Genomic DNA, 21,088 nt, shown 5'->3' on the forward strand with positions numbered 1-21,088 from the left:
TCTTTATGATGGGGTTCAGCCTTCATTCTCAAGGTTGCAATTTGTTCCTATAAACAGTGAGCGGGGAGGACTTTTAAAATAAAGGGAAAATATCTCGACGTAAACCTTTCAAGGAACATTTTCAACTGGCCACGTCAATCACATGTTTGACAAAAGAAGACAATATTAATTTATTCTGATCCTGGCCTGTGCCAACAAGAGAGATAATACTTACTTAATCCAACTAAGCAAATACAATGCAGTATGGTTTTTTCCCCTTTGGTAGTGCAAGCAGGGGGCATACAATAAAATAGCGTTGAGTTACTGCAGTGCTTGATAAATCCAGGACAACACGTCTGACTTTTCAAATGCAAATATACACCACAGTCAGGATGGCACGCTTCTGTTAAGTGGGGTAGCAGATTGAGAATTACACATTTTAGCAACACCCAAAGTAAAAACGGGGCAACAAAATTTCTCATTGTGACACTCTGAGAGAGTCCGGGTTAGAATTTAAATGACATAAAGAAGACTATTTCAAGATGTACCAGGATATTTCCCCACTAGACAGTGACGTGAAAGCAATCACTTTGAAAATGGCACAATAGAAACAACACAAGATGGTTAATGGCACCGTTAGTGGGTTGTGCTTTGGGACCAGCCACACGCCTCAGCACTGGCAATTTCTTTTCGAAGTCCTTGAAATACGCTTATTCTTGGTATGATCGGGAAAAACGACACTGCTGGCGGAACTGGCTGTCCAGGAGAGGGCCCTCAGCCCAAGGGAGCAGCAGAGCTCCCAGTGCCGGGGAGCAGGCACTCTGCTGGAGCTTACCTTCCTTGGAGCCCGTCCGATCCGCGTTTGGCCCCGTGTTCGGGGTATATTTTGTGTCTCTAGTGGCAGTGCTTTGTTTTGTCCAGTCGAAATTGTCCGTGTCATCTTGAGTGAAAAGGCAAATGTTACCGTCCTCAAACCCACAGTGGAACTCTCCTGCCAACGCAGCAAACGAGCAGAAATTTAGGTGCGGAAACTATTCATCCTATGCTTGTTTGTCAAAGTACTTGTTAATTATACCAAACACATTGTGGGACGATGCTTATTAAGGGCACTGGAAAATAGACATATATTTATTTTACGTCAGTTTCCAGTGTTTAGTCTAGTTTTTCTTTTGCAGTAACCTCAACGAAAAAAAAATCACAGTCATCAATCTGTGTTGGTGTTACTTGAAATTATATGCAAATCTTATTGTATATCTCCTCCTCACACACTGACAGGGATACAATTGCCCTTAGAGACTTTGCCTCTTCTTACCCAGCTACCGTTTCTAAAAAGCTGAGAGGAACAGGCAGCACGTCCGTAAAACATGGGAAAAAGTGAGAGGTTGGTTGTTTTGGTTTAGAGATAAGAACATTAGGGAAAAGAGGACAGCAGCTTTTCAGAATGGAAACATTATCTCCAAGTGACATCTAAACTGTTCTTGGTTTTCCGTAGGGATGGGAAAGCAAGTAACGGCCAAAATAAGAGCGAAGGAGCTCCAGGGCGAAGAAAATCTCTAAAAATCAGGACAGTGAAGCACATGAATGGATTGCTCAGGAAGAGAACTGAGTCCCCATCACTGGATTATAATAACCAGTTAGACAAATACCTGGGAGGAAGGTTTAGGTCTATCTGAACAAGGCAGGACAGGTGATTTTACCACGTCCTGAAGACATCTCCTAGACTACCACTAAGATTTCTGTTATGTACTTGAGGTCAAGTGGTAAAAGCTTGGGGCTAAAGAATAAAACTGCCAAGAACCCCAGGGACGATCATTGGGATTCTCTCCTTTGTGAAACAGAGGTGCGTGAGACACACAAGTGCAGTGATCCCACCTGCCAGGTGATGGTGGGACGAGCAAGTCCTACTGTCAGGCATTTAGGAACCAAAACAAATCCAAACCTCAAGGTTCAGTTTTCACGTCACAACAGAATAAGGCCCCATGTAGTAAAATGTGCAAAAGCTTAATTTTATGCACACGAACACTTCCCGCTGAGTTTACTCTTCAGCAAAGTCAATTGATTTATCTGAGAAAACAAGCAAATCTCTCGTCTCTAGGGAGAAGGCAGCTGTCTGCACACTGTGTCAGCACGGCCTTCTTTATAGGCACGCGATTTATATTCATTGTTATGAGGAACTCTTAACACCAGGCGTCATGGGATTATTCACCTGAGTTAAATTGAGAAGGTATATAAATGTTTGCAGGTTTGGGGTTTTGGTGAACTATAAATCCACTTAAGCCACTGGAGCTTCAGTGTAAATCAGTGAAGACAGAGGGGCCTGGAGCTTAGCTTGGATATGTACTGCTAAGCAAGGATGCTGGTCTGCAGCTTATTTAAAATCAGGTACTACTGCAGACTGCAAAAGCAGGCTTGAAAAATTCATTCCAAACCACAAGGCACTTTCCAAGTCTTCCTCATTCTGCTACTGCCCATCCAAAGAGCAACACAAACTGCACCCTCTCCACAACAGTCAGCATAACCCCCTTTTTTTTTAATCCCTGAGTTATAAAATGAGGTTATCACAAAAATGCAGTCCATAGAAACTTCCTTGGCTATTATCACCTCAAGTCGATTGACTTGATTTCTCAATAAATCCATCAACTTTATTAGAGGCTGCAAGAGAATTCATTTCCTAAACCACGGTTCTCATAACCACCGGCATGAAGGGGAGCCAATTTCAGAACCTTGCACCTCAGTTTGCCTCTGGAAGCAAGGCCTTCTGAATCCAGAATTTGGAATGCCAAAGTGGCAATATAGAAAGCCATTCAATGGAGGAGCACCATCGCGAGCACTGCAGAGAAGGAACACGAGTAGAGGCCTGATTGTGGTTCTTCTTGAGAGATGAGCAAATCAAAGAACGAGGCCACAAGGAATACACATGCATAAATTACACCCAAAATCCTTTGACAGAGAAGCAAGTCAATAGATGCAGTCGGACACTTCCATCCTTATCCCAAAGACCAGGAAGATAATGCAAAGACCCTGACAAAGCTCTTGAAAGACACAAGGACTCGAATGAAGCACTCTGAGCAAAATGCCAGATGTGCCTCTCATCTCCAAGAACACCTTTTATACGATTTGAGCTCCCAATTTGCTTGGTTTACACTATACTCTGTGCGTTTGACTTCCACCTCCACTCATGCAAGCCTTTTCTATAGCAAAACCGGCGCTGCTTCTACCCAACGTGATAAAATGAAAGGGCAAAACAGTAACTAGAGGAGAAAAGTTCTGAGTACCAGATCCAGTCCTGCAGCAAAGTGAATTAACGCAAAGCATTTTCAGCCACTCAGCAGTTTCTAACATGGCCCCTCCAGTACCTTAAGAGCTGCACTTGCATGTCGCATCATGCCCTCAGAGCTTCATTAAGAAATTCCACATCAGCAGAACAAAAGATTATTCTTCAAGTTTAAAAAAAAAAAAAAATATATATATATATATATATATATATATTTTCAGGCCAGAAGGAAAAAGGTAAGTGAAAGTTTGCCATTTATTTAATAGGGAAACACTGGTTTCACGTGGGACTGCCATTTGGAATACATTGGGAAAGGTTAGTGCTAAATATTCTTGGCACTAAACGCTTCTTATAAAATGGCAGAAGAATAAAAACGAGAAATAGTTCCCCAGGGTTAGCTCGGTATTTTTCTTAGACAAGAAATAGGAGCATTTAAATAGGTCTGGATGGTCCTGACCTGTCCGTTAACGGGGCTGAGTGCAGGGGGAACGGCCGGCCCTTCCCAAGCACCCATGGGTGCTCCCGCTCATGACACCCCTCACGCCACTACGGTCTGCTGAAAGCACCCACAACGGTGCCAATTACTATTAAAGATAGTGGTCAATTTTTGTCAAAGCACATGCCAGCTCTGGAAGTGGATTCAGGTTATTAATAATTTCATTGCCAATTAGGGCAAAATCTGAAACTGTTCTCAAGGTGAAACACTCTTCATTGTAGTATGAATTACTGTCATCTGTTTCCATAAAATTCAAGTTGAATATGACTCTCTAACATCTAATCTCTTCCATTATACAGGTTTAACACCTAGTTGCACTAATTGACAGAAAATCCTTACGGTTTAAATTAAATGGTTTCTATTATACATTACAAAATAAAATGTAGATCTGAGGCTACATCTCCGTGTTTAAGGCATTCAGTACTACTTGCACTGCAGACGCCTTATAAAAAGGAAGGACTTATGGAATGTGATTATTCCAGAAATGAAGCAGGAAAAACGGGACTTCAGTTTCCAATACAGGTGTCTTGTCCCAGTTGAATACAGCTCTTACTCTTCATCCACAATGATGTAAATATAATCAGAATTGTGCCCAACAGGTTTAGAAAAAAAACGAACTTGGTTGATGTTACATAGTCTACTTCATTATCCATTCTGCCTTTTCAGTAAAATACAATGAGATTGTAGAAAGAACCGATAATTATGAGATTGAATTTTTATGGAAGACAGAATTTCTTTTCTCCGGCTTACTGCTTTGAACCCATTTGCAGACCAAGGTTTCTTCCCTGTCCAAAGGTTTGGGAAAGGTCTTTGGGGAAAAAAGCACACCAAGATTCTACCACCTCTTCGCTCATCCGAAATAAATTACACCGGGTACCCTACAGTTCTGGTAGGCAAACTTCCCATCGCCACCAGTGCAGAGCAAGGCAGGCCTAGAAGGCAGATGAAGGGAATGGTGGACAGGTTGCCAGAGACACCCTTGGTCCCTTGAGCTGCACAATCCCCATCACAAGGGCAATTTGGATGCCACATGCACTGTACTGTGTGCCTAAGAGAGCCGTTGATTTTAACTGAGACATAGAGATATTTGGAAAATCAGACAATTTCAGATCTGAAAATCATAGACGACCACAGCGTGAAGCACTTGGGATGGCAATGAATTTTTTTCTTAACATCGTAGAGTATATATTTAATATATTAATTAGCAAGGGTCTCATCTGCTGCTCCTTTAAGTCAATGGGAGTGGTTCCTTCAGCTCCCGCGAGCTTTGAACTAAGCCCTGATTAATTATTAACGCATTGCACAAGATCTTCCACAGATAAGTTTAAAACGTTCAGAAAGGCTTAGCTGTCGTGTGTGAGGGATGGAGAGAGAGGCTGCTCGTGCAGCCCCGTGCTGTTTTCTTGCCCGATTATGGCTGCACTACAGCAGCGATAATGGCAGACAGGATCCCATTCCCTTTATTTTTTTGCATATGTTATGAAAAGCAAGAGTAATGGCAGAATATGTTCCCACAGCAAAACATTCATGCGCTGTGGTGTGGAAGAAAACCATGAAGTAGATGTGGGGAACCTTTATCCACCAGCCCATCTTGCACACAAAACTAAGGCGGTGCCTGCAATCCACGGGCTGCAACTGAAAGCGAAATACTTATAATTTACTTCTTCACTGTAAGGGACAATGGGTTCAAGGACAATTCTTCATACACATAAAAGCTAAAAAAGATAAAGAAATACTTACGTAGATGTGGATTTACTGGAGCTGGAAGACAGAGCAAAAATAGTATTAGCACAAAGAAGAATTTCTAATTCATCAATATTTAGATGATCCTCAATTTCCTCCCCCTTAAGACATTGATCACGGCTCCTACACCGAGATGGCCAGCAAAGCCTTCCTTTTTGAGCAAATTTGGTGGCACACTGGCAATCCAAAGGCAACGATTTCAGTGGGAAACGACAGCCTCTCCCACCCACGATGTGTACGCTCCGTCACTAGCACCCCCAGCCTGGGGAACAAGGTGCTGTAATTAAGCACCGAACCTAGATTATTGGCGCCGATATTGTAAGGGTGGGGAGAGCTGCACAGCAAAACTCCGGGGTCATGCCTTTGTACAGGAACCCAACAAAAACTACAGAAAAGGTGAATTCATCAAAAGCGGAGGTTCTGCATTGGACCTTACTCGTCACTTAAAATTTCCTTTTAGTCAAGAATACTTCACATAATGAATTCCCCTTCTACTCAAGGAATAATACTATCCTTCAATTTAAAATGCCTGGGTACATATGAGTCTTAAGAAAAATACAGCACTTGTGTTCTTCTTAGAAATGCCAATTTCCCTTTCAAATAGCAGCGAACATAAGCACAGCAAGTTCGTGAGAAGAAACTGGAGCTCATTAGACCCAGAGACACAACCAAGAAAACGCACGAGAGTCTTCTGGCACACAAACCCTTTTCCAGGGAGGATATACTTTAAAGAAATTTAAGAAGAGGACAAAGGAAGGTGAGGTTTGCTGTCCTAAAAAGCTTCCAGCTGGAGGAGCCACATTCAGTGACCAGCACAGGGACCCGCCAGCGCGGCTGGGTCCGAGATGCTGCTCTCCTGGGCTCTGCTCTCAGGGACAGAGGAGCAGTGCAGCATCCCACCTCTCCGCACCCCACCTCTGCCCGCTCCCCGCCCCATGGCAGGAGCAGCCTGTGCTGACCCCTCAGCTTGGGAGGCATCAAAAATAATGTTGCCAACACTGCAGAGAACCTTGAGATAACTTTGCTAAAAAAAAAAATATTACTTCTGTCTGTTCTTGTATGGGTCTGTGCAATGCCCTGCTTGACACGGCAGGACCACTGGGTACTGGAAATCTTGGGGGAAACTGATAAAACTGGCACTCTTATTTCACAGACCCTTGGCAAAATTACAAAAACCTCTACATTCATAATTCTTTAATATTGAAGTTCACCTACTTAATACCTTAATAGGATGAAACAGAACGAAAGTCAAATCTTGATGGTGCCTACAGGTATCTTAACCATGGGAATGGCTACGCGGGTTTAGGTCCGGAGTGACCTGGACAATGCTAAACAGGGGAAATGGGGGTTGAATGAGAAATTAGTCCGCAGTTCTGTGCTACCTGTTTGCAGAAGGGTAAATTTGAAGATGGATGATTCGGGGAACAGGGCCCTTCTGCCCTTAACACATGTGAGAAACAGAAGGATGCTCAGCTCAGAGTTGGAACTGCATGTTATTAACCGAAAATTTGAGATCAAATTTTATCTCCAAAGAATGGGTGCATCTGGCAATGCCAGACTTCCGAAGGAGTGCTGCTCTGTGTTTTCTTGCTGCCCTTCCCACGCCACGTTTACAGACATGAACCCCCAGCCACAGATTCTACGTAGCTCTAGATGCAATCTGAAGTTTTCAAGACAGCTTTAAATTAGCAACTCTGCCATTTCATCTTGCCTTCACTGCAACAAACGAACAGTGACTTGCCCCAGTGCAATCTCCTAAAGAAACGTAGTCATTACATTATATTAGATAACCTCATAGCTTTTACCAACAAATTACCTTTATTTCTCAAAAAAACATTCATTTTGTGAAAACCTTGACTGACTGAACTTGGAATTAGCTGAAATTGCTGAGAACTACATTTACTGATGCTTGGTTTGCAACTAAACGTACGGGCTTTTATGGAAACTATCATCAGTGTGTAACCTTGAGTCATCCTATTCAGATTGTTCACAGCTGAGCAAAAAAGGCTTCTTGCCAAGCCAGCTTCGGTTCACACTGATTGACAAAAAGCAGAAAAACAAATTAAAGCAGTTAGGCTGAACTTATCTAACATCATAAAGTAGGAAAAAAAACCCCACTCCAACCAAACAAAAACCCAGAAAGCCCGCTTTTCTAATAGAGCGCGCTGCTAGAAGACAACGTGCGATGGCTCCAGCTCTCGCCGCGGGAAGGGAAGGATGCTGCCTGCACGACACACAGGTAGCAAGTTAAATTAGCCATAAAGGGAAATTAATGGATGACCAAGGGAGTAAATTCCCAAGGCCGGCTTTGAAACGTCTGGAAAATCTGCGCACCTCGGAGGGTTATCGCTGCTCTGCTCAGCCGACCCCGGCTCGTGCTGGGAGGAAGGTTTTGCTGGCGGAGAATCTCGGGAGGAGAACAAAGTGTCACGAAACGTTTGAGCTTGGTTAGAGCCAAGACGGGTGATCCCTTAATCTTCCTGCCTCTCCTCCAGCAAGCAGAGAATAAAACCTGCCGGAATTTCAGTCTGTTGGATGATTTTGCTTTTCGGTGAGCTGTATTTGTGCGGGTCACAGCAGAAAAATGTGGGCTGAATGGTTTTTGCGCTTCTGCCAGGTGCAACCGTGTTTATGCACAGACAGTTAAACTTCCCACAGGTCCTTCCCAACACAGACACTTGTTCAGCTCACCAGTGAGGTGGCCTTCAGAGACTGCAACAGCATGTCCCTCCTTTAAAAAAAAATAAAATAGCTGCAAACCAAGCTTTCTTTAGTATGAAAACCATAAAGGCAGAGGTCAGGAGAAGCATGCTAGATGTTCAGCTGCTATGTTTTTTCCCGCTGGAAGCTGGTTACTTGTGGGAACAACAACCAGCACCTAAAAGCTTTAACCAAGATCAGAAGTCCACACTTCTTGATTTGGACAGGAGAAGTAATATTCACTGTAAATATTGGTACTCTACAAGGACAAGGCTTCCTTCCTCTCATAACAGCAATTATCCTAACTTACCATTTATACCACTACGTAATACTGGAAACACAAGCTTGTGCAAACTTAGAAATCCTATCATTTATGCCCTATTTGGTGCCAATTTTGTTTTTCTGGTGTCTGGCAATATAATAACAGTAACAACAATAGCAATAATAATATTAACCACAATTATATACTCTTATTCCGTACAGAATCTGGAAAGTGTCTAAACCTCATCTGAAAATACGCAAGCTGGACTACAAAGTGACCGGCCACCATCATCTATCTGCCACTGTCGCAAGAGGCTGACTCTGTACACCAACAGCAGTCGTGTCGGGTTGTTGGCTTTTTCTGTAGCACTAAATTGGCTTCTCTAATCCCTGGTTAACTTTAAAAATATTTAAACGTTAAGTGCATATCTAAAGCAATGAGCGCTGAAGTTTTAATTGCAGCAGTTGGAGGACTTTACAGTCAGCTCGTATCAAATAGGCTGACAGAGATTTATGTAAAGTGATGGAGGTTATATTTAAACTGTTACTGCGAGACGTATCTGTTTTGTATTAGCCTACAAAACACTCATTAGTGCTACTAAAACTGCCCTGTTTGTATTTACTCGGCAGACTGTGTTCACGAGCAGAGTAACATATGTACCTACCAAAGAATTTGTCAAGTGATGTTTGGCTGTAATTATCACCGTCGCTCCTACTGTGATGATTGCTCTTTTCTCCTGTCCTTTCGGCGTGCAGAGGAGAGAATAATTCATGGCAGGCGAGGGATTTCCCTACAAAATGCTTCCGGCACGGGTAACTTTTTGATTCATGGGATTGGATACTGCTGAGTTTTTATTTTGTATTTACGGCTCCTGCTTGGGATGGCAGGGTATGCTGTACAGAGCTCCTTACTGAGGTTTTACTGCTTTAATACTCTCCTTATTTTGGACATTGGCTAGCACACCGGAAGCGGTTGTTTTTATATATTAGCAATTTCCACGTTAATCTCTAGTTGTGGGTTTTAATTTAAAAGGTGACGTGCTCTGCATCATGGACACAGGAGCGTAACCCAATAAAAATAAATCCACAGATAGGATCGATGTGGCTTAACATTAGCGATCTAAAAGTTAGGCATCTCGTCTAAGAGTGGCATTGGAGTGTCTCTGAAATTACTGGAGAGATTTGGGCACGTCCAGAGGGTGATTCATCCCCTGGAAGAAATCTGGAGAAACCTTCTCCTCTCTAGTAAGGCAGCAAACGCAGCCAACACACCAGAAACGTCATGTTGATCCTTAAACGCTTCACAACTATTCTAGAGAAATCGGTTCTGCGCGGTGCCTGCCCAAGATTCTCCTCCTGCAGCAGACAAGCTTAAGCTGTCAAAGTAAAACCTCGGCAGTGCATGGCCTATCTATCCTCTATTTGCACAAAAATAAAACTCAACTGCAATTGCTAACGCATTTCTTAAAGGCAAAAGACACTGCTACCATTTTTAGCAACTCTAACTACGACGTGTCTGATCTGCTTTTCACACTGGCTGCATTTCTTCAAAATGGGGTGAAATCCTCTTAGCCCGCATAAAATTAAAAAAAAAAATATGGCAAAAAATGTTTGTGATGGGAATCCTCACCAGCAATACAAACACATCGGTGCATTTTAGATCTAAAAAAAAAAAACCTATTTACTCGAAGGTTGCTCGAGCACCAAACAGGTTGCCCAGAGAGACTGTGAAGTCCCCACCCTTGGCGATATTCAAGACCTGAAAGGAGATTGTCCTGGGTCCTGGTCCTCCTAAAAGGGTATTCCTAAAGTGGTGGGATGAGAAAGAAGGGCTGACACTGCTGGGGGCCGGTGCGCTTCTGCAGTACTGAGCACTGGAGTACGCACACACAACCCCACCGAAAATAGGAACATTCAAATGTTTTCCTCCTTCCCTGAGGTCTCACAATTGAAAAAAAAATGTAATGGGAGAAAAATGTAAAAAATTATCTTAGTTCTCCTTTTAAGAAACATTCACGTGGTGCCTTTTATTTTCTGGGTACTGTTTATAATTATGTCTTACATTGATGCAGGCCTGCTGCTGCGCATCCCGCTAGCCCATTAACTGCTTTTCTAAGATTCCAGCATTTCAGATTATAAGTATCGGATTTGCACTGTAATAACATATGTGATAGCATTATTTTACAGCTGAGGCTATAACATCCTTAAAATTAGCCTGGTAATAGTTTGCTGACACTATAGTCACTGCATTAATGCTGAGATAAAAATGCACATTTTAAGCACACAAAGCCTCGGTGGTTCTGGGATCCCTCTTCCAAGGGAAGTCACTTTAGGTTTGTCTTGTTGGTATGAGCATCTGGCTCACAATTTCTGAAGCTGGGAATTTGTCGGCACCAGAGTAATAGCCCCGCGTCGTGCTCCAAGAGCGTCTCTCCATCTGGGGCACGAGGCACCGGCCGCCTCCCTCCTGGGCGGCTGGATTTTGCATTGGCACCTCATCAGCACCTTTGAAACGGGATGTTGTTCACATCTGCGCTAACGGCAGATTCTAGGAGAAAAAAAAATTTGCAGCAGACAAAATACGCCTTTTATGCTGCGTGGGCATGTTCTTCCTGCCAGCCAGGGGCTAGAAATGTAAATCACATAACGTTTCATTAAAACCTCAAACTCAGCACGGTTGTGAGCCATAGCCGAGACCTCAATCAACCTCCCGAGACTTGCCAGAGTACAGCCACCACCAAGAAAAGGGCAGTAGCGACTGAGTGACCCAAGTGGGTTTTTTTTCTCCCTATGGTCAGTATTTAAGCCATGGGAGAAACTTCCAAGGTCCACAGAGAGGACAGCAGCTGCCTGGCACGAGCTGGCTGTGAGGACGTTATTTTTTTTTTTCAGATTTGTTCACTATTTTAAATTATTTGATAATGATTTTTGAAAATAATTCTTGATCTGTAGGTCGCTTTTGGGCCTTCTGCTGCACGTCATTTCCTGCTTTGGGCTCTCCCATGTATCTGCGTAACCCTACTTACTGTTGGATCCAGCTCCTGCAGCAATTGGACCTCCGTGGCTAGCTCTGACGTGACCTGTGCATCACCTGGCTTTTGTCCTGCAGGATCAGCAAGGTTCCTTATGATAGAACCATAGAATGGTCTGGGAGTGAAGGCACCTTTACAGGCCACGAGCAAGGCCATCTTCCACTAGATCAGGTTGCTCAGAGCACCGTCCAACCTGATCTGGAACGTTTCCGGGGACGGGGTATCTCCCACCTCTCTGGGCAACCTGGGCCAGCGCTCCCCACCCTCAGTGTAAAACATTTCTTCCTTAGATACAGTCTGAATCTCCCCCCCTTTTAGTTTAAAACGATTACCCCTTGTCCTATTGCAACAGGCCCTACTAAAAAGTGTCCCCAAATGATAAACTCATACTTTCACGAGTCCACGTTTACAAATATCTCCCCCAGCACACACTTTCCTTTTTCAATTATAAAACCTTTCTGCTCCACACATCAGGTTCCCATTGCAAACCGCACAATACCTTTAGTAGAGCTACCTTCTCTCTAAGGTACCCCTTGCCCATTCATTGTAATTTTTGCAGAAGAAAAACAAAAAAAAGTGATTCAGCTATTAATTAAATAAATATTCTAAGAAAGATATTTTGAGGGATTTTTCAGAGCTCAAGGAACTAATTCCTGGTAATGCCGGGAGACTGAACGGAAGGATGCAAGAACACTGTAGTTTTCGTGTTAGATTAAAGTGGACAAATCTTGGTCATGGCATGACCTTTTAGAGAAAAATGTATAAATGCCCTTTTCCACTTGCACAGGACTAGAAACAGTGACTTTTTTTTTTTAAAATCATTCACATTCAAAAAAAAAACTTCTCAAAAAGTGCTCATTCTGGGGGTATTTTGATAATATCAAAACATTGATCCGACACCTTCAGATGACTACTTGTTTTGTAGATTTTTTTCTTCAAAACTCATTGCCCTTCCAAGTGTTCAAAGTAAGAACAAACTCTTGGAATGAGCTATTTCATGAAGCTAACATTGATTTGTTCTGGGTTTTTTTGGTTTTTTTTTTTTTTTTTCCTTTATTTCACAGAAACTTTGATATGATTTTGCATTTTGGCTGTTCAGAGATTTATTAATTTATTTTTTTTTTTTATTGTGAAACTTCCCAGAGGTGGAGAATTTCATTCCTACCCAGAACCCTCCTTCCTGGAAGCCCACACTCGCCCCTCACGGCATTATTTGAAGGACTGGCGATCAGTTCCCCCAGCGCAACCCAGTGCAGCCATACCCAATTGTGCACAATGTCCCGCAACGCATTTCCTTGGACATGAAGATCTTCTTACCGCTATACTTGATGACCCGAATAGTTGAGTCCCCCTCCCCAAATCTGGTGATGGGCGTTAGACGGACTTCATACGCCTCTGGCTTGATCAGCTCAGTTAGGTTGTAGGTAATTAGTTCTCCCTTTTGAATATTTCCATTCACTGTAATTTCCTGCTCCCACCAACGCTGTTGTCCGGCCTAAAATCAAAAGAAGGATGCAAATATCAGAGCTTTTGGGATAGATGTTATCTTCACCTTAGAAATGAATGGGAGCACAGGCAGATCTCTGCTACCCCGGGTGCCTCCTCCAACTCTCAAACAAGCCAGGAGGAGTAGAGACAGAGCAAGAGCGCAGACATCCCTGAAATAATGCACTATTGAGCATTGCTGTAACAAAAATATGAGATCACAGATCCCAAACCCATTTTATCAAGAGCCGTCTGGCTGTCCTCCTCTGCCCGCCCGTGTCCCACACCAAACCCTGGGCAGCCCATTGGCCGCAGGCACCGCGCAGCACTTGGACATCTGCCGTATGCGGGAAAAGTGGCGTTAATTCAGTTCACGAGGATTTCTGATGCCCACCAGACAGCGACTACGGCAGGGGATGAAGTGCCTGGGTTGGGATGGCGTGTAAGCACCCAAGCAGATGCTGCAGCATGTTTCAAAATGTCACTGAGTTCTTCCATCTTTAGGAGCCTGAATTTCTTTGCAGACCTGACCCTCTGTTTCAAACCCATTTGTTAAAACGTTAAATAAGCTTTTTCTTCCTTAAAAAAAAAAAAGCTGTTCATTTCAGTTGGTTGCATCAGCTCACTGAGGCTGAATTTACGAGCTCTCAAATGTTATCCCTTCAAACCCGACCAGGTAAATTGGCTCCTCATGTCTAGTAGCCCCATTCCCTCCAGGATTTTAAAATAATCTTGGCCAACTGCAGCGGCAAAACGTGTTTTCTGCCACTGCGCACATCAGGCTGCGACAGCTGCGCCTCCGCGAGCTGGGCGCTGCCTCCTCGTTAGAGGCGATGAGGTTTCACAGCTGTCATTTGGGGCATCATTTGAAGCTAATAAGAGCATGCTGAAGAACCGAAATGCAGTTTGATTTCCAAGCACTTACCACTTCTGTTGATGAGTGAGAAAGAAGCAGGCTGGCCATTAACGGCCTTAGTGCATAATTATCAGCAATCCTTGTAGTCTCAAAGATGGATGGATTTCAGAGAACAATGAAAGTCAATATGAGTAAACAAGAGGCTGTTTTATTAAAAAAAGGCAAAGCATAGATTTTTGTGCTTTATAGACCGTGTTTTCAACATCAAAATCCATAGCTTCTTTTATTTATATGCCTCACCAAGAAATGAAAAGAAGAAAAAAAATCTAATTAAAAAGAAGGCATCATACGAAAGGAGTGCCATGTTGTCTCTAACATTAACCAGTTTATAGATAAGCAGAAATGATACACATTTTGGGCAGCAGAGTGACTTGACATTGCAATATTACTCTGCCTTATTACAGACACTATCTGCAGGAAACAAAGGAAAAATCATTAAATATTTACCACGCATCCCAATACGACCGTACAGGTGCAGCGACGCTAAAATGAGATGTTCCGCAAAGCTACACCTGCCAGCGCACTGAAGTTCTTACCTATTACACCTTCACCGATCCAGAGTTAATTAAGGACAGAAAACCTGTTATTCCAAAACTTTAATTTGCTGATGCAATGAAACTGTACATTGAAATTGCTGAAATCTAGTACTAAATCTACTGCATTTCATCCAAATAAACTACATGTGCAGCAATATTAACAGACTCCGAGCTTTAAATTCATAGCAGTGGGACAGAGATGTCAATACTTTTATCGTTAAAGTATGTTCCACACGCACAGCTAGATGCCCATTAAATAAAACTTGGACTGCGAAGCAAAAAAGCAAGAGAAATTCTTAAGAAAGCTGGGATGATCGAATAGCTCTAGATATCAGCTTCGCTTTGCTGCCACCCAAGTCGGTGCGTGTTTTACTGCGTTTTGAGCCTTTGCAGGGCTCGAGTGAGACCAACGCTGAGTGCATCTGAGCTGTTATTTCAGGGTTTCTGCTCTTGCACGTGCGGGGTGAGCCATGCGACAGGCTCAGGCGGCTCGTCAGGGCTGGCCCTGCAGGGGGTAAGTCACTCCTAGGAGAAATGCTAGGGAAAAAAAATCTCAGACCAGGTCGGAAGTGTAAAACCAAGCTACCGTAAGGAAAACCCACACTGCTGCCTGCCTGATGCGCAAGGCAGAGGTACGTGGGTTAATACAAAACCTGCACGTGCACAGGGTGGCAGAGACCCGGCCCTTCTACCGGAAAGCTTTTGGATGGACGTGTGGAGCAGGACGAGAGGTAAGCGCATTGCCGGGGAGCCTGGGCAGCACGGGGCCGGGAGCTGCGAGATGCTGAGCCCGGAGACGCTGCAGCTCAGCACCTACAGTGTCTGCCCCCAGCAGCACCGCCTGAGTGCCCACCCACGGCAGCATCACACTCCGAGTACTGAAATGACCCACTTCATAAGATGACATTAATGAAACGTCCACCACAACTTGGTATGCAGCCTGGAACTGTGCAGCATTCCTCTGTCTGTGGTTTCCCAAGGCCACTGCGCTACAAAGCATTGTTAAAGGTAATAAAGATACTGAAAATATGTGCATTTATATTGTATCTTTAAAAGATCAGCCCAGTGGAGCTCATGAAAAATTTCAATTTGACAGATTCTGTTAGATGCCAGTTCTTTCACAGCCCTTTGTACCTAAGTACTGAGATCAAAAACACAGACAATAAAACCCAAGGTACAGGTTGTTTAACAGAAATTCAGTCTTTTCTCCTCCACTCTTCTTTAGATACCCATGAATAAGAACATGCCACGGATATCTGCTTCACCCAGGCTTTGCAATGTGTTATTTTGACATCCCACAGCTTGCAAAGCAAACATCAGCGCACATTAGGGCAACTGCTCCTCCCGTCCTCTGCTCTGCCACCAGCAGCCCTGTTTTTATGCCACGGACACCTCTCCAGCTCCCGTCCCACAGAAACCTTCCAGGGTTCCCTGAAATCCGACTGCTCAGGAGAAAAGTGACAAACGCTGTGTATGGTACAATGCAATGTGTGGGAAAGTGAGTGAAGGTGCAAGGTCAAGGCTCTGCTTCTCATGCATGCAAGGTAAAACAGGCGTTGAATTCTGACCCGCGTTAAATCATAGAATCACAGAATGGTTTGGGTTGGAAGGGACCTTGAAGACCACCCAGTGCCACCCCCTGCCCTGGGCAGGAACACCTCCCACCAGACCAGGTTGCTCCAAGCCCCGTCCAGCCTGGCCTTGAACACCTCCAGGGATGGGGCAGCCACAGCTTCTCTGGGCAACCTGGGCCAGGGGCTCACCACCCGCACAGCCAAGAATTTCTTCCTCAGACCTCATCTAAATCTCCCCTCTTCCAGTTTAAAACCTTTCTCCCTCGTCCCATGGCTCCCCTCCCTGATACAGAGTCCCTCCCCAGCTTTCCTGGAGCCTCTTTAGGCACCCTTTTCTATAACCACCCAAACAAAAGCAATAAAGAAGCTCCATCATTTTATTCACTCTGAAAGCAAAACAATTTGATTTTTCATTTCAGTATTATGCATCCTTGGTATTTCTCCATAGGAAGCCACACGCATCTTTTTGCCTCGCAATGAACACCAGCTCTGTTCTAATTCTTATTTTTACCATGGAAACCAGAAAAAAACCCACCAAACATCACAAAATTGTCAGCAGGTTTGACACAAAACGTCCCCTTGTCTGATTTTTCAGCCCTGCTGTTGAACAAATAAAGAAAGAAAATACGTATCCGCACAGGTTTGCCATGTTCGGCTTTAAAGCGTCTCTTCCCACCAGGAAGAGAAGCCCAGCCGTCGCGCTGGAAGTGAGGCGGCTGCATGGAGGCATCACCCCCGGCGCCTGGGACATCCCTCTGGGACCCCTGCCAGCACCCGGCCACCACCGCAAAGATGCTCCCCAAACCCGGTGTGAAACAGCAACGGCACCCTTGGCTGGCAAATATTAAAACTGTTGAAAATAAGCGTAGGAGTTGAGCTCCTTTACTTGCTGTCAGAACACAGAAAAAAATGAAGGTCGGATCTATATGGAGTCGGAGAGCCGTGCAACCAGCTGGAGGAACATGGCGTTTCTAGCACTTTTTAAAAGGTCTGCATCATGCTGAGGCACCTAACACCAACACTGAAATGCCCAAGACACCTTAAAAATAGGATTTAGGTTCCTACAACGCCTTAGGGCGGTTCAAACTCCTAGCATGAACCTGGGGAGGCTCCGCAAAGCCAGACTCCACGTAGGAGGCACCCAAAGCTCTGGGACACTCGCTGCTTGGCATTAAAGCACCAAGAACAACCCAGCCTCCTGCCCTTCCTCTGGCAGCGCTGCCTCGCTGCCTCCAGAGACTCGGGCACCTCCTCCGCTCCCTTGGACGGGAAGGAGCCAAATCCTCATTACCCGCTTCCTCAAAATCACCTGTAGAGCCTTTCCCTAACATTCAGGCTGCGCCGTTTTATGTTGAAAAAGTCAAGATTAACACTTAAAAGAGAGAATACATAAGCAAACACAACCATAAAGCATCTGCCTGCGTGTCAATTCATGTGTCCAGAGCTTCAATATTAGTAAGAATCAGGGTTTTCTTGAAAAAGAATTTTTGAAGGAGAAAAATTCTTATAACCAAAGCCCTTCGCCTTCCCAAGATAAGGATGAAAGACATTTGGGGAAATTTACTTTGACCAAGTTGAAACAACAGTTTTTCAATGGTTTTGGAATGTTTGTAAAGCACGGAGGAAAAATCACATTAGCTTCTGGAGCACTTATTAGCATTATCATACGCATAACCTGTAACTAATTTAGCAGAGCATACCTACGTTCAGTCAACTCGGAGCACAGAAGGCTTCACAGGGCCTCCTATTTTCTTGGTTGCCTTTGAATACTTAGAAATCCTTGTTCCCAAAAGCTAACAGAAAAGCAAAACTTATTTCCCTGACATCAGAGAAAGGGGACTGCTAAAGTGTGGCGGCATTTTATTGCAACAGGCTGAAACCATCTCCTCTGCGCTGCCGATGAAAGGTTATTTATTCTGTGCCTGTTGCTGAGAAACACTATACTCTCTAAAAGACTCGAACATATAGATTTCTTGAGAAATTAATCCTATGGGATGATTAAATATTGATTGCCTATATGCACAGTTATGTTTATAAAAAATAAACACATCCTTAGTCCATTGTACTTGGCCTATTGATTTCAACCATAAATTTCTTCATTGACTCAAAAAGTCAGACAAGCATCTCTTTAATTAATGACAACTGAATGCAATGTATACTCCCATAAATACTGTATACTCCCATAAAAAACTGTGGCCGTCTTTAAAGACATTTCTTTACAATTTATAACAGCAATGATAATTGATTTTCCTTAATAAAAAAAGAGTTTTCTTTAGCAGTTATACATATAAAATAGCACTGTTCAGGGCACGGGCAAATGCTTCTTCTATCTGCACAGCACAGAGAGAAAACTCCCGTTTACTGTTTGCCTTATTTCTGCTGCAGGAAACCCAGTGGCTGCTCTTCTTTAACAAGTTTGCCCAGCGATATAATCAGAGCTATCGGGTTTTGAACATCAGCCTCATCAGGTAGGTGGCTCTTGTGTCATCATTTCAAAGGATAGTTACGGCCCTGAACTGACTCACAGTGACAAATATCTTTAATTCAGGCAAAACCAACAAGCCCAGCTGCAAAGCATGTTCTGCCACGCACATCATTAGTTTCTTTTCCACGGTGCATCATGTAATACTGCTCTTGATGACATCTCTTTTCTTTTTTTAATATTTTGACAGGCAATCAACAGAACTGCCAAAACCTCCCATCTGTTCCCGTGCTGAGCTGGTACCCACTCTCTGCTCTCCTGCAAATGCCAACTGCTGTCGAAGCGACAGGGACCGCAGGGTCAAACCCAGCCCGGAGAGAGCACGCCGTCAGGTTTGCCTGCTGGAGACAGGGACAAGACCTGAGCCAAAGTGCCCTGAGCGAGGTGGGACACCGTTATGGGGCTGGAGATGTCTGCTGGAAGAGCACGTGGCCACCCCTCTGCTGGGCAGGACCTGCCCCCAGCACTCAGCCCTCCTTCACCAGGAGACGAGGCATATGGAAACGGCACGATAAACTACTTCTTTCCCTCTTTTCTGCCTGGAAAAAAGAGCATCTAAAGCCCGTTTAACAGTGGGCACAATCTTTTTCAATTAGCTAACTTCTAATCCATAAGAACAATCGCAGGCACGTAATCGACTTTCTTCTTGCAGGATGACATTAACCATCAGTCTGTATTTGCTCCTACCATTCATTTTACTTATTTTGTGTTCACCACGTTGCATAACTGGCTTTACGCAGTACACACAAAAGCACAAAAAAAAATTTCTTTTTTTCGGAAACTAAAAGTCCCTGAGTCTTTAGTAATTAGGAGCTTGAAGTCCAAAGACACAGAATGTTACGGACGCAATTCTTATGGGCTACAAATCGATGGATGAGTGGTTCAGATGTCAGAAACATCTGTCCGTGATCCAAATTTACGGCCTGATATTTGAAGACGGAAGAGGCAGGAATAATTTAAGGAAAGCTGGTATGTGAAAGCTGGAAGCTAGACAATCCAACAGTTAAGTCCTCGTTAAATATGTATTACCTCTCAGGTTTTAAAGGCAGGGTGGAAAATGGTAACCCAGGAGAGGCGAGAGGTCATTTTTATCAGAGTAAAATCAAAATACAGCACAAATATCTATTAAAACTTGCTAATTGGAAGACAGCATACACTGCCTTCTGTTTTTCCATACAAATGAATCATAATAATAACATCTTTTAAGACATGAGTTAGGACACTTCAGTCCATTTGCTAAGTAAACTGTAACGTAGGATATTTCATAGCTGGAAGGTTGTTGTTTCTTTGCTTTTAAAAACCTTACACACAGGGACGAAGGGGGAATTCTGTACTTATAACCGGGATGACTTTCTTCAATCAGAAAGGCAATAAAATCTATCCCCGTTCATTTTTTCCTTTGCGGCAAATGAGATGCACACCCGTACATGCACGGGTATGAGAACTGGGCTACGGCACGGACAGAAAATTATATACTCCGCTTGGCAGCCGGTGACCATCCAACCTTCACAGGAATCCCTTTCACGAGCACATCGTACCTATTTGAATACGTCTGACCCTGTACGCTGCTGAGTGAAAACCGAAGTTAAAAATACAATAAAGCCAAACGGTGACCAGAAGGAAGCACACAGAGAAGTGACCTGCTCCGGGCTGTTTGAAGAGACTTTCTCATTATCAACCGACTGGCACCGCAGACATCTGTAGGCTGAAAATAAAGGAAAGGTAGGAACTTTAATCTTTCACATAACAAGCTTGAACAAGTTACTCTCTGGTTTACAGGTACTGGTTGACTTTTTATTACTTCTTTAAAGCGGAGACGTTTGTTTTCTAGGTCACCGTGGCTGCAGCGCTGCTGGCGGTGCAGGGAATGTGGCTATCGCCTGCTGAGGAGCAGAGCAGCCACCACGGAGATCGGAGCTACAGACCCTTCGTGTCTGCTCTGGAAAAGTCTCACTTGCCTTTGTACTGCCAGCAGTAAATATCAAACAGATGGAAGCACTCGCTCATCGCTGCTTAAATATTTGCGCAACTTGGGATTCAATAACTGTTACTAACTGGACGGGGCTTGGAGCAACCTCGGCTGGTGGGAGGTGTCCCTGCCCAGGGCAGGGGGTTGGAGCTGGATGATCTTTAAGGTCGCCTCCAAGCCAAACCATTCTATGATTCTATGATCTTTTTTAAAAAAGTACCTGAATCTGTCTTTGCTGAAAAACAAACTATGGGAAGGAAGCACTGCCCTGTGGTGCCCAGATGGCACCAGAACCACTCGGAGCAGCCACAGGCTGCCAGCATGGAGCTGCCCCGGGACCTGCAGGTGAAGCCACTGCTGCCACCCACTTCGGAGCTGGCATGGAAAAGCTCAAAAATATCCACAGCTGCCCAGCCAAAACTGAGTGTGCTCAGTGAAGCAAGAGCTTGAAGGTGAGGTCCAAAAGTGGGTTTGTTGTTTGGATAAACTTTCAGGAGTGTAGAAACACTCTAAGTGATGCTTGGGACCATTTTTGTATGCGCTTTGAAAACACACAAGAAAACGTGAAGGCAATTCATGGTCTTTTAGCACAAAATCTTGAATTTGTCTTTGTTCCTAACCTGACATGTGCTATCCTATAT

At 44.0% G+C, this 21,088-nt stretch overlaps 1 protein-coding gene across 1 annotated transcript in view; it reads right to left on the bottom strand.

Moving 5' to 3' along the window:
* Positions 1 to 21,088, bottom strand: part of MDGA2 (MAM domain containing glycosylphosphatidylinositol anchor 2) — a 365,679-nt gene that overhangs the window by 13,002 nt on the left and 331,589 nt on the right. Inside the window, exons 11-13 of the mRNA XM_054201390.1 lie at positions 12,803 to 12,980; positions 5,490 to 5,510; positions 815 to 970 (exon numbers count right to left, since the gene is read on the bottom strand). Of these exons, the coding sequence (XP_054057365.1) occupies positions 815 to 970; positions 5,490 to 5,510; positions 12,803 to 12,980 (355 nt within the window). The remainder of the gene's footprint in view (positions 1 to 814; positions 971 to 5,489; positions 5,511 to 12,802; positions 12,981 to 21,088) is intronic.

This window comes from Rissa tridactyla, chromosome 4 (assembly GCF_028500815.1).
Source record: "Rissa tridactyla isolate bRisTri1 chromosome 4, bRisTri1.patW.cur.20221130, whole genome shotgun sequence".
In the NCBI taxonomy this organism is placed as follows: Eukaryota; Metazoa; Chordata; class Aves; order Charadriiformes; family Laridae; genus Rissa; species Rissa tridactyla.